The following is a 14,633-nucleotide window of genomic DNA, read 5'->3' on the forward strand; positions in this document are numbered from 1 at the left end:
AGACTCAAATTTCAACCAGTCCACTCTTTGAGCGCTATTACGTATCTTATTATGGAACGATCCTTCAATTTTGACGTAAGTTTGAGTGTGGTCACTTCCATGTGTTTTCATGTCTGGAAACCACTCAGCATGCCTGACGAGGCTTCGTGAGACAAAGGTCACGTCAAGGCAGCTGCTATACTTTGAACCACGCAGAAACGTTTGACTAGCGCCATTTAGCAAGAAGAGTTCATTGTCGGAGGTGAAGGAAACCAACTTTCTCCCTTTAGCAATGGTCTTCAAACTTCCCCGGATTGTATGATGAGCGTTGAAGCTGCCCATTATAATGCATGGGTGAGGAGTTGCTGACAGGATACCTTGTAGACTTGTATGGTCCAAGCGGCTTGATAGAGAACTAGGTACCCACAACCGTGACGGTAAATCTCGTCTTCTCTGTTGTATACATATGTTGATTGTCGTCGTGAGGGGACACTGGATGATGAGTGTAGGTGAGGTCGCGGCGAATAAACATCAGAACTTTGCTATTGTCTGTAGTCGTAGACGACATGAATGGCTGATAACCAGAAAGTCTGATTTCGTTCGGCAAATTTGGCTCGCAGATGACAATGATGGGGAACTTATTGGTGTACACGAACCGACGGAAATCGGCGGCCCGTAATCTCAGTACCCGGGCATTCCATTGACGAATCGCTGCCTTTCAGACCTCTTCCCTGAAAGACAGAGGCCGGTGATTCATTATTTACTCAAATGCCGCGAGTACTGGACTCAAAGCTTCCAGTAATTGCAATGCACTTCTAGCTAACGCTGTGTGCATATTGCTTAACAACAAGCGAATGGCGTTAATTAAGGGTCGCAGAAGAGTGGTACCTTGCTGATTTGTGTTCCGCAAGTCCTCCATTGCCGCAGCTTGCTCTGAAGAAGATGGCTACTGCTGGGGTTCTTCTGTGCGTTGTGTACGCGTAAGTGGCGGCCACTCACTCTTCTGTAGAGACTGATCTGCCCCTTTGCTCTTATTCAACGACTGCATTTGCCGTGCTGGAAACAGCAGCTGGCGATTTTTCCTGATGCGTTGACTTACTGCCTGAAGTTGGCATTGTCCCACTTGAAGACCTTCAATGGCGACATTGTCTTCGCCGGATTTTCTCAGCAGCTTTTTTGCGGGTTGAGCTGTCTTGTACCTTTTGCTGCAGAATAGAAAATTCTTCTTTATGTGTGGACATTCTCTAGAAGAAGCCTTGTAGGCACCATGACAGTTAGGACACTTCAGAGTGGTTGCGCTACAGTTGTCTTCCGCGTGTGGTTCAGTGCAATGGTGGCACGCTGTGGAGCTTTTGCAAACACCGTTTATATGGCTGATCTTCTGAGAGTTGAAGCATTGCACAGGCTTAGGAATAAATGGTCAAACTTGTTGACGAAAGTGGCCAACCTTCACGTTGTTGGGACGACAGTCACCTTTGAACGTTACTATCGCACAACGAGTGTTACCAAGGCAACCAACTCTGCGAATGACGTTGTCTTGACTCGCTGGTTTTATAAGTATTGGAAGGTCTGCGTTTGGGATTTCCGTGTTAATATCGTATATGACTTCTGATGCGGTCGCACCATCGGCTGGTATAATGAAACTGACTGCAATGTTTCCCAGTTGTGTTACTTGTTGCAGCGTGCTTAGCGCACTCGGGTGCAGCAACTCGACTGCCAGGATGTTTCTTCTTGTATTTCTCTGTACGTCTTTGATCTCGTTCGGCACAGTGTTTTCAAAATAGAGTCAAAGCGCTTGCCTGTTCAGAACACGGCGACTTTCGATAGCGTTCTTCAGCACGAATAGGATGGAAAGGGGCCACCGCTGGGGCACCGTTTTCACGGTGGCCGTACTTGACAACGACGATGAATTGACAATCCGTCACTTGGCCTTGCGGTAAGGGACAGGTCGAGAGCCATCATCTGAGGACTCATCTCAGGATGCGGAGTACAGCTGAGTGTCATCGCTCTCGCTGGATTTGTTTCCTCTCTTCCTCGAGGTAGTGGCTGTGGTCGAGCCGGAGTCAGTCGTCAACTCGTGAGGTTATACATCAATTACCGCATTATAGGGGGCGATACGCCCCACAACTGCAGAAAAAAGCCCAGACCAGAAAATCACTGAGACGAGTGACATGTGTTCCACAAAGAAATGCAAATATAACACACCACATGTTGTCTCGTGACCTCTAGAATTATATTCAACACTGATATCCATGCACAAATGTCGGCAGCGAAGGAGTTTGTTAGGATAGGCGTAATACGCTTATTTAAGATTCCGTTTCGTGGTTCAGAAAGGCTACTCAAGTCTGCACCTTATTTTATTATAGAGAGCAGGTACGTGTGGTTATTTGAGTTTCATACCAAAATACACCTATTTGTATTAATTTATTCGACTTTAGAACGGCTAATATTCGAAGTTTCGAATAATTACACCCACGTTGTGTATTCGCCACTGCCACACCGCGGGTATGAATTGTTCAGAAACTCATATCATCCCAGATTATTTTTTTAATCTGCAAGTGCGCATCGATGCGATGCAGATTCGCCCTTTTAATGACGGCACCTACCTTGCTTCAAGTGGAGACTTAGCTGCCCGTGCTGGGGCTTGTCACGTCGTAGCGCCAACAAACATTGCTCGAATATGTTTTCATTAAATAGGTAGATGCCATAAGTGGGACAAAGTGCATTGCAGCAAAGCTAGCTTTAAAGAATGAAAAAGTTTTAACACACAACTATGAACAATTGATTGATGACTGTTATGTAGGGTTTAACGTTCCAAATCCACCATATTATTATGAGAGACGCTGTAGTGGAGGGCTGCCAAACATTTGACCACCTGGGGTTCTTTATAAATCTGATCACATGGGCATACACCATTTTCGCCTCCATCGAAAATGCAGCAGCCACAGCCGGGATTCAATCTCACGACCTGCGGGCCAGCAGCCGAGTATTTTAGCCACTATACCAAGGTGGCGGGATCTAGCTTTGAACAAATGTCCGAAGATTTTGGGCTCAGAGGACTCATAGCGATCAGACTCACCATTGCCGAAGCAAAGTTGGCTACGGGTTATTTGGTATCACGTTTCAAGGAAGGCGTCTTGCCGGGCAAGTTTGTAATATTTTATTATTATATCTAGCGCGAAAGACGGAGACTCAGTGCTGTGTTTGTGTTCTTCTTTTCTGCGGCTTTTACATTACACTTAGAAAATGGAACGTTTCAAGAGGGATTTGAGTCTGAGGGAAGGCATGGGACTGAGACCCATGAAGACGAGCGCGCTCAGATGAACCGTATTTGCAATTGTAGTTTTACGGTAGCAAGCACTCACTGCGTTATGTGTTTTAGGCCCTGAGAACATTTATTTTTTTTTCTTTCTTCTATAATAATAGAGTCTTTTGTATTCGATACTTTCTACATCTGGCCTCCATTTGGCACTATTCCATTGGAATTTGATTCCAGATGAAACTTTACTCTTCGCCCACCCCTGATATAAAGTGAAAAAAAAACAGGAGTTGCAAATTCACCTGATGCTCGGTGATAAACAGCGCTCTAAGAAGCACGTTTGCTTGCAGGGATCCAATATCAGAAAGTCCCCCGTTTCTCGAAAGCATGATAATGCCTTCACTCCGCACACAAAAAATCACACGTCTGAGTCTTAAAAACAGTGGTGCGGATGCACTGGCATATGGCCATGAATCGATTTTGTACATCTGCAAAATCGTGCCCACTGAAATAGGGTAGATAAGTGTAGTTAGACGGCTGGCACTTGTTGCGCCTGAATTTCAAAGCCCACAGAAGCCGTCTTTTTCGTTCCTTGGGAAACAGAAGCATTCTCGAGTCATTTTTGGCATTGTTAATGTATTACAAAACGCAGCATGTTCTGCACTGAGACAGCGTAACGAAAGCGGCCTTCGTGTCTATAGTGCGAGAGTCCGCGTGAGCGCGAAGCAACAAAATAGCGTTGGCGCTACCCGAGAAGCGGTTCTGCTGGCGACTACTCCGTCATAGAGCGGCTCCACCCTTAGCAAAGCCGCGCACATCCAAGCCCCCTTAATGCTCCGTCACTAACGTAGCACCATTTGTGTCAGTGTGCAGGCTAGTTCTCTCCCCCGTGCTTGGTAGCCATGGTAGTGCAAGCGCCATCTTGTTTGTCCTCGGTCGCGTGTTTCCTTTTACTTCCTCTACGACACTGGCTTACCCAGCCCTGTGCGCCGTGAGAGGGTATGCCTGTGTTCGTAATTTCCTGATAAACCCGTTGGGGTGTTACTGCAGCTGATGAGATGGAGCGCTACGATGCGCTCCTTTGCTTCTGCTATGAGATAGAGTGCCTCGATGCGTGGGGGCGCGTTCATCGAGACGCTTTGATGAGAGAGCAGGCAGAGGCGAAGGAGTGCGGTTGGCGCTACTTTAGTTTTTTAGGGACTTTAGACGCCCTGTGGGAGCTAGACGATGCAAATAGGGAGAGTCGATTTGCACCTCAACAGCTGGGGTTCGCGTGACCCCAAGGTAAATGTCACATACTACGTCATTGGTAAAGCGATCGGCTTCAACGGGCTACGTCTTGCAAAGCGACACAAGGTCACGTGACAAAAAAGGTTCGGTTTTTGGCCATCATGGTTTGCTTGCACTATTTTAACTTATCTTACCTTGTTGTGGTAGTCATTCTGTGTAGTTAATTATTTTGGTCAATTGATTTTAGTTTACTCCATTGGGCCATGGTATACGCTGCTTTCTTTTGCGTTGCACTCATTTATTACGCTGTTTCAACTCACCCGAAGAGCAATATTTTTGGATGTTTGAAGTCCTAAAACAGTTAAAATTGTGAGAGACGCATAGTGGAGGGCCGCAGTAAATTTACCACCTGTGGTTTTTACCATGCACCTAAATCTCAACACACGGCTCTAAAACATATTTGCCTCCATCGAAAATGCTACCACTAAGGATTGTGCCCCGCGACCAACATATCACAGAGGCAAAGACCAGAGTGAGTGCTCGTCTCCCTGGGGAGTCAGGTATGTCGCCGTGCGGGTGCGTAACGTAGTACATTAGAGGTCACTGGTCAGCACATTTGTCTAAAACGCCTAAAAGGCACGCTCCAGACTGCACTGACGGCGTTTTCTCATTGCAGTTGGTTAAAAAAAAATCCCAATCCTTGCATGCAAAGGCGCTTAGGTTGAATGCTTAGGTATGGACTGCCCACAACTAGATATCGGCATATATGGCGCCAGAGAGTGCTCGAGCGACTCATACTAGCTTTCTAGACAAGTTTCTTGGCCTTTTCAGGTTGTCAACTGCTCACTGGTTAGCGCTTCTGAAAAAAAAAAGCCTGGCCTGCGCGTAAGTTGCGGTACAGTCACAGTGAAAGCTACCGGCCTTTCAGAGCCTTTTCTAAACACTCATTGGGTAACTGCTGCAAGCACAGTTGCTTGATGCTCACTACTGCATTAACAATAAAAATTTCAGAGTTGTAGGCCTGCATTCGCTATGCTATTTTGCGTCATTTTTCTGAGAAGCTTGGTATCCGCTAAACTATTTCGAGGAAATTTGTGCCAATTGTTTATGCAGTGGCTGACGACGATAAGGAGTTATGCCTGAAGTGGGTATGCACCACAGTTTATAGCTGAAAACAAAAACAAGCTTTTGTAATGGGTTGGAGCATTGGACGACCCATTCATTACGCTATTCGCATTGTGCAATGGCTGCTTGTTCTGTCGCTGTTTTAAAACGCTTTGTAAGTCAATAAACGCGATTGCTTTCACGATATCAAGCCTGTCTTAGGCAAGTTTGCAAATAAGTCCTAAGCACCAACGTGGCTCAGTGGTAGAATACTGGGCTGGTACCCAGCGGACCCGGGTTCGATCCCCACTGTGTCATTGGCACTAGGTTTGTTTAATAATTTTGATCGATGTGGCTGTGGACACCGGATACATTGGCGGATATCTATAGCGTTGCGCGAAACACGAGTTGTGATCTCATAAAAGCTTTCGCTGCAAAATGATACGAGCTGTCTGTGTAACATCACGAGGCTCAACCGAATGCCCACCGGGAAGTACTTACCTGTAGACTAAGTTGATTACTTTGATGTAAAGCATTTGGGGCTAACCACCAATCAGAAATGCTAGCGAACGTACCTGTTTATAGGTATATTTGCAGCCCCGGAACTAAAGGTGCCTACATGACGAGCCGTTCATGTAGACTTCCTACATTAAATACACTTCACTTCTCTCGACAGCACTCGTTATTCTCACACTTCCGCAACGACACATGACATGCTCATGAACGCCACAAGAAAGTTATTCCGATAACGCGGCCTTCGTTTGCCAGGTTCTTTCATCCGTTAGGGCACACAGCGTGGAAGCGTTAGGACGGCAACAAAACGTGCCTTCCCCGACTGCCTCCCAGTTCACTTCTATTAAGACGAGACTCGGCTCTGAAGCTTTTGTTATGGATATTGAGGAGCTTTATTATTCGTTGCCACATGATGACTCGTTTAAATTTATAATAATAATTGTATCAATGAACAAGAGAAGGAGACGGTTTTTACAGACAAAAATGTAGCGTTTCTACGGTTGTATAGAAATTCTTTCCGAGTATTTAAACTCGATGCTGGCATGTAAGAAAAAAGAAGCTTATGTACAAAAATCAGAGATATGTATTCATTCTGAGGTTGCTTCAGTTCTTAGTAATTTGCACCTCCCCAAGATAGACAAACGTCTGGAAGGTGCTTTAGGTAATCCCATTATTAAGGTTTTTGCTACGAAGGCGACTACTTGATTTTTCGTAGTAGTCATAATTTTTAAAATGTGGTAACCTCAGTGAGCGCCAAAATTTCAATAAATTGAAGGGGCCGGAACTTTACTAAGTAATCGTCTCAGAAAAGTGGAATACAATATGAATACATTGCCTGAACATTTCATAAAAGGTACGTAAGGTGGCAGTTATCTCTAAGTTTTTCAAGCCCCTAATGTTCTCGACGAAGCAATCAAAACTTGTAAAAGATGGTATAGACATGTCTTGTTCCATGTTGGCCCTAACGAAGTCACGTAAGCACAAAAGAAGTGATAGCCCTAACGCACAGGTTACCGTACGCGTCATTTATATGTAGGTAACGGTTGCGGAACGTTTAAAGAAGTCCCATATGACCGGTTGGGGCATAAATGAAAAAAGTGATATGATAAAACGTGTCATCGGTATATCGTACATTTTTTGCGTATCTCACCGGCTAAAGAAAATTGGAAATAGATAAGGTGTTAATGTTGGTTTTACGGCTGACAGCAAGCTAGGCAAGATTTGCGCTACTCTGGAGAGAAATAATGAGAGAGTAATAGGTAAGAAGCGGACCAATATTTGTTACGTTAACGCACCAACAAATTCACCAATTGATTGATATGTGAAGTTTAACGTCGCAAAACCACCTTATGATTATCAGAGACGCCGTAGTGGAGGGCTCCGGTAATTTAGACCACCTGGGGTTCTTTCACGTGCCCCCAAATCTGAGCACACGGGCCTACAACATTTCCGCCTCCATCGAAGATGCAGCCGCCACAGCCGGGGTTCGATCCCGCGACCTGCGGGCAAATTCACCAATTGCCGTGCATGCAAGTGCAGTATATAAGAACCCTATCAGTTGTGGCCTCTTCTAAGTTGGGCAGACAGGTTGCTTCCTTAACAAGATAATGTTATAAGAGATCGCTAACCGGAGGCTGACCTAATTTTTCTTCACATGCCCGAGTGAGAAAGTGAACGTCGAAATTTGATGAAGGCACCGTTTTGTACTTGTATAGGAATGAACAAAAGCATCGAGTGATGGCCCCACCACATTGGTCTAGTGGCTAAGGTACTCGGCTGCTGTCTCGCAGGTCACGGTATCAAATCCCGGCTAAGGCGGCTGCATTTTGGATGGAGGCGAATATGCTATGGCCATGTGCTCAGATTTGGGTGCACCTTAAGGAACCCCAGGTTGTCTAAATTTCTGGAGCTTTCCACGACGGCGTCTTTTATAATCATAAGATGATTTTAGGACGTCGAACCCCACAGATCAATCAATCATTCAGCGTCTGATGATTGAGTCATTGTATTCGCACAACCGTACATGCGTGAGCCCACCGACAATTATTATGCAGAAATATGAAATCATATACTTCAACAGTTATTTTTCACCACCACGCGCGCCAGATTGATAAATTAGTTTACATATTTCGTAGGCATGCGCCGACAAGTTTTCGTGTCTTCTTTATTTCCCGTCAATGGGCTCGTCTCCAGTTTTTAGTAGTCATGTCATTTGTGATGCCCTGATATCCTTTGTTGCGTCCACGTTTGCACGCCGTGTTTTTGCTGACCTGCTTGCATCTAGGCGATGAAACATTTCAAGCAGTTGTGACAAAAGAATGGCTTTAGATCTCTAGCTCGTTTATAAATGGGGCCGTGCATTTACAATGGAAGACCACCTAACTTTTTTGTTTGAAACATCAAGCACCACCCGACACATGTATTGAAAAGTGGACAAGAAGCAGCGCTTGTCTTTGTCTACTTTTCTACCCTTATGTCAGCGTTAAGGTTGCGCAGCCTAATTTTCAACAATGTATTCATACCAACTTGCCTTAATGCTTACTCCCATAAGTGTTCTTGAAAGATGATATACCATAGGCGCTTGGCAGCGGCAGTGACGGCCTGTTTGTCGTCTTTATACTATGTTTTGTCCCACACACCGCGAACAAGTTGGTTTCTGAGCAGGGTGCATGCGTACTGTATACATCGAATAAATATGCGGTTCGGCAGCCACTTACTGGCTGACAAGGAAACGAATGAAGTTGCGCAGATCCCCTGACTTTGACGCAACTTGCCATCGAACCACGGTGAGGAAACTTTCACCGACATTCAAGCATTTGACAGCGAAGCTACGGACTGTTTTTCGTCAGTAAACGTGGTTTCGTACAGACAGCACGCAGGTTGGTGTATTTGATTTTATTTAATATATATATATATATATATATATATATATATATATATATATATATATATATATATATATATATATATATATGGCACATGATAGCCAGGGCAAAAAGCAGCTGAGAGCATCCATGTAATTGCTATTACACTATATTTTCGCAGTCAGTACCGTGTCCTCCTTTGTTCACCTTCCACTTCGACACCGGGTGACCGGGCTTGGGCTTGAACACACTACAGTATGATACCAACCGAATACGTGGCTTTGCTGTCGCCGAAAACATGGGGGCTTGGTGCCGCGGCGATACTCACTGCTGCGATGGGCACTACATGGTGGTATATATTACCGCAGCGTTCGCTCAAGAAACTCGGCAAGGTAAGCTTACAAACTTTTTTTGCGGACATACTGTCACTTAGAGGTATCACGCGGTGGAGCTCGATCACGCGAACTGACACATTGGGTCAGTTCGCGTCATCGGTTGTCGGCAAATAAAGCTTCCATGGAGTGACTAGCCATGTGACACACACCCACAAGGAAAGAGTTACGAGAAAATATAGCTTTTTAGCAGCATAAAAATGGAAAGCTTATGTTCAAAGTGTGTCTTTTTCCAGCAAAACTGTAAATGGCTGTTTGTCTGCATTTTTGTCGAACGTCAACAGCAACGACTATAGATGGTTTCAAGATTGCAAGCGCTGTACCCCAAAAAACTTCCATTCACTTCATTTACCATCTTCTAACTTTAAAATTGAAAGCACGTTCTCAAGCTTTTTCAAGAGTGAGGGTAGCTCCCTTTAGTTTTTCAGATAAAAGGAACGTGAGTAAAGTACAAAGGAATATCATATCACTTTTTTGTAGCTAAAAAAAATTTATTTGAATAAATTTTGCCAAAAAAAGACAATGAAAGTGTAGAAAATGCGTGGGCTATTTTCTGAAGCTCTTCTTGCCCACGGATGCTATTAAAGCACCCCGGTAGAAGAAACCGGATGTTTTTAAGGGTGTGTCTGTTAACACTTGAATGACCTATAGTTTCCAATGGTTCGCTGAGCTGGCGGTAGTCATTCTTGCTGGAGCATAAGGCTTATTCTGCTGCAACCGATGGGCACTTCCAGTGCCAACCCTCCCCTCTCTGGGGCACAGAGCAGTGGCCGGGCACTGACCCATAGTGATCGCGTGCGGTGGTGCCCCGAGCAGGCGGTGAGAAAACGTAATGCGCCCACGAATCAGCTGTTATAATTTCGTGAATGGTTCTGCTTTCGTGTATGTATGACTTCGTTGTTTCTTTGATGGCGGCGTGTGGTTACAGACGTTCGCGTGTGTGCTTGGCATGTTGGTGTGAACAGCCTGTCCTTTATTCCAAGAAAAATCAATTACCACCCTTCAGAACAATAAATTTGCGTACCTTTCTTTTGGAGGGCCACCGATGAAGACAATCAAGGAGATCTTTCGTTCAAAATTAGAGAGCTTTAGGGTAGCTTATGTAAACCTTTGCACTATTGTTTTTTCACCTCTGCGTATGTCTCATGCGCTATCATCTTGTGGGCCCCTGTTAGGTGATGGAAATAGCGGCCAACCACAAGGAAAGCTATGTTTGCGTACGCTATTCTAAAGGTGCTTATTTTTAGTGACCGCTTTGCCATGTGTTCAGCAGGTTCACTGTATATCTACCTTCACATAGGGAAATGCCTCACGATGTTTTAATGCGAGAGCGTTAAAGAGCTCTCTTTGCATCAATTTCATTGGTATTGGTGGCGTCATTAGCTATATAGCCAAAAAAAAAATCAGCGTTGTCTGTGAGCGAAAATTCAAAGTAGATGTAAATAATAAACAAAAATGAAAAATGTTTGGTGTGTGTCAGAATGAAACAAAAAGCTTCCGCGTGGAAAGCAGGTGGTCTACCACGAAGCCATGCCTGTAGGTTAAATTGCTTCGTAAATAAAATGGTGTGAGAATTTCATGATGTGACAAAAGTCCCCTTACCACATATAATATTGAGTGGCACAAACGTGGAGTTGCACGAGGAGTCAAAACAAGTGAATTGTGCGACGAGCATTAAAGCTACCCACTCATTACAAAGTGTGCAGCGCAGTGTGCGGCATAACATAAGGGTGTGTAGTGGGTACTTTGAAATTTTGTAAAAAGAAGACCTATGGCGTAATAGTCACATCGCAACTTTACTAGCAGTAGGCATTCGATGATAGCTTGAAACAGCCACTATTTCGCGCAAAAAAAACTATCTTTTTTTGCGGCATTATTGAAGGCGATAGCACACGGGGCCCGATTGCATTATCACGTTCTACTCCGGAAAGTGAAGCTCAAGCATCATCCAAGTTTTTCTCTGTGTCAAAGGGCACTTGATGCTGACTTGCATGCAGTAGTTTATGGCCACGTGACATAACCATCAAATAGATTCAGTAAAAGAGATTAATGCCTCAAGAACCAACCACTGCAAAAATTTGGAAAATTTGTGAGGTATGACCAGAGTTATATTTGTTACATGCTGTAATTGCTTTTTCTGTTCTCTCGAGCCGACGAGCATGCTGGAAGCTAAGCAGGGAGGGATGTCCCGGGCGAATATACCCCACGCGCGTGTCATGATTTTGAGCACTGTTGCTTTTGTTTTATTAAAACACGCCGCTTACTTTCAGGGTGATCTCAAGCACTGGCATGTGGCGCCATTCCGTAGCTGGCGCAATAACCATGCATCTCAGAATGCTCAAATCTCCCAATGGCCGTGTACGTTGGTTGGGTTTATGGCATCATTTGTCAAGAGAGGGAGATTCTCGATGGCCTTGAAAATTAATCATAAATATCAAAACACGTGCTGCGCTATGATGCTTGCCTCGCGTGTTCTCAGGAGCCTCGACTACCTATCGGCATAGGTGGGCAAAAATATTAAAAACTACTCAGACTCACTCAAGGAATGTTTTTTGCTCGTACTCAGACTCACTGAAATTTTCCTCAACCGGACTCACTCGGAATCTGACACACTGGATTTTTTTTCCAACCGAGCTTACTCGGGCTCGTGTATACGCAACAGATTAGTACTTAGCCCAACGCTCTCATACTCGAACTCATGGCTTGAAGTTAGTCTGATTGAGACTGAGTGACTCACACAAGAGTCCACTGGCGTAACCTAAACTTTTGTGGTCATAGTGTATGGTATTCAATGCTAATAACTCAATCGAGGCTCTACAATACGCCTTTGAATATTGTACCTTCGTATATGAGTTTTCAATGCTTTGAATCTACGAAGCATGTTGTTGTGAAATATGTGGCGCACACGAGATATTTCCTTCAAGAATTTCGTTGAAGGGTTTGCGGAGAAATGTCACCTCCCCCCCCCCCTCATAAATCACGCCTCGGATCTGTAAAAATTGAGGTGCCGAATGAATGCTGAACATTGCCTTATGTGTGAATGCACTCGGGTATAAACGTAAGCTGATATAGGGTGGTTAGTTACACTGATAGGTTAGTATACAGGATTATGGGTCGGCAACTATTTGTAAAGCTCACTCAGGCTCACTTGACATATATATCATGCCCGTACGGCTCACTCGGACTCATACCAGCCCATATTTTCCTCCACCGGACTCACTCTAACTCAGACTGTTTCAATTTTTCTAAACCAGACTCACTCAGACTCACACTCACCGAAATGTCACTAACACGGACTCACTCACATTCAAACTCGCGTTTCGATCTCAGTCTGGGTGAGTCGACACATGAGTGAGTTTGCTGACCTATGTCCCTCGGCATCGTTTTCTGACTATGCTCGAAAATTGTTGTAGGCCCCCTTGAAACCACGTGAAGACGGTTCGATGCTATCATATATAAATAATGGTCGTGTAACTTCTAGCGTAATAAAATGATGTTTTCTGTGTGCATTTTGTCTTCATTGAATACAGGTGAACCATTATTTCACCCTTGTTTCCAGAGACACAGTAAACAACACTCAATACGTACCTACATTGCCCATAGCGAAAATCTGCCACCAGTTTTCCCAAATGGGTGGATTCCGGTGCTAGAGTCTTCTGCGCTTGGCCTCAACGACGTAGTTGCACTCCAAGCATTCGGTGAGTTTTCGCCTTGTAAACAGCTGAACTAGGCGTTATACCAATGGTTTATACGAATAAACAGACTCTCCAGCCTCGTGTCCTGACTCACTCACATAATTTTGTGCTGACCGGTTGTGCCCTGCTGTTTCCAACGACAGCGCAGCTCTAGCCGACTGGCTCGCCCTACGCCATCTGCTGACGCTGACAAGAGCTCTCGCCGATTGGTGCCCCGTCCTCGGACTCCTGCGACCATGTTCATCTTTCTTGTCTTCTCACTTCCGTACGTAGCTGTCCCTGCCGCGCCTCGCTCTCTCCTTCCCCTCTCTCTATCTCTATACCTTTTAATCCTATCATTTTAATTCCCCCTTACTCCCTCTCTCGTCAGCTACTGTTGAGGTGTCTTCCGCCTGAGAGACAGTTACGGGGCTCACTTTTTTCTTCTTCTCATTTAACAATCACTCCCCCACCTGCCTCGTCTAGTCTATTGTTTTCAATAAAGAAACTAAATAGTGGCCCAATGTTTCAAGACCATTTGGTATTCAGGTTCTGGTCAGTTAGTGGTTGTCTTCCTCTCCACCATCATTCTTACCGTCTTTCTTGTTACTGCGTTGTTTTCTCCATTGGTTCCGCAGATCGTGCACACACACGCTTGGCAGGGCCACAGCTGAGCGGTTAATATTTGGAGGTGTCGTTTGGTTTTGCGAAATGAAGACTCTAAGAAAACTTTTTTTGTGTGGCTAGCTTCCGTTTCGGTGACCCACGCGGCATCGAAGTTGATATGATGATACATCTTCTCGCTGTGTTTTGTGAGGCTAAACAGGCTTGGAAAGTCTGTTTACTCGTACAATTTTACTCAGTCAGACAGACCTCTGTCAAATATGCTTACCTTTAAACTGTTTATCTAGCGTGCACGTATGATATATCGGCTACATAAGCAGTGCAAGTAGCAGAATTTAACGTGCAGAATGATTGTGTTAGACAGAGATAGTGGCAGCGAGACGCTGCTCCAGCACCGAAATGCAACCCGACTTGTTCTTTACCTTTATCGCTTTCTATTGGGTGAGCATGAGCAATAGAATGAGCAGGCGGAGCAGCACACGGAGGCAAAGGAGACGTGTGCTTTTCTTTCCCGAATAGAACAATCATGCTTCTCCGAGTGCAGGGCAAGCAGAGGGTGCGCATGCTGTCAGGCATAATGTGACCAGACTTTTCCCGCGTTAATGCAGTCAGCCCTGGGGGAGCATCACTGTTACCTTCTGCCATTTTGGCCAACACCGCCCCGGTCATAAAACCAGAAGCGACGTAGAAAGGTCATGTGACTTCCTCCGCGCTCTCTTTACTCAGCCGCTGGCTGCGGAGCACCAGAAACTGCTCTCGGATGCTGTCGGCACCGAAAAAGTGATTCTGATCGACCCGTGGAACAGAACACCTCCGCTCCTGCCCGCGGCCACTGGAAGGGGCTGCGGGAGCAATTGGAGTGCAGTTAGAAGTGCTCCTGCTCACGCAGTGGAAAACTGCCTTTTTATTGCCGGCGTTCCCGAGATACCAAAGCTGTCGCGTGGGTATAGACCTCGTCTTTTTTGGCTTCATCTTCTTCAGGTGAACGATAGCG

General features: G+C 45.2%; 1 protein-coding gene across 3 annotated transcripts in view; it reads left to right on the forward strand.

Moving 5' to 3' along the window:
* The window catches only part of LOC119161394 (cholesterol 7-desaturase nvd 2), a 59,262-nt gene that overhangs the window by 16,535 nt on the left and 28,094 nt on the right, over positions 1 to 14,633 (forward strand). For 2 of the 3 annotated variants that reach the window (XM_075881510.1, XM_037413831.2), the window contains exons 2-3: positions 9,131 to 9,341; positions 12,901 to 13,039. In XM_075881510.1, the coding sequence (XP_075737625.1) occupies positions 9,207 to 9,341; positions 12,901 to 13,039 (274 nt within the window). In that variant the 5' untranslated portion in view covers positions 9,131 to 9,206. Of the gene's footprint in view, positions 1 to 8,764; positions 8,965 to 9,130; positions 9,342 to 12,900; positions 13,040 to 14,633 lie in introns of those variants that run through there. The other variant, XM_075881511.1, reaches the window with a different exon arrangement.

Source organism: Rhipicephalus microplus, chromosome X (genome assembly GCF_043290135.1).
Source record: "Rhipicephalus microplus isolate Deutch F79 chromosome X, USDA_Rmic, whole genome shotgun sequence".
In the NCBI taxonomy this organism is placed as follows: domain Eukaryota; kingdom Metazoa; phylum Arthropoda; class Arachnida; order Ixodida; family Ixodidae; genus Rhipicephalus; species Rhipicephalus microplus.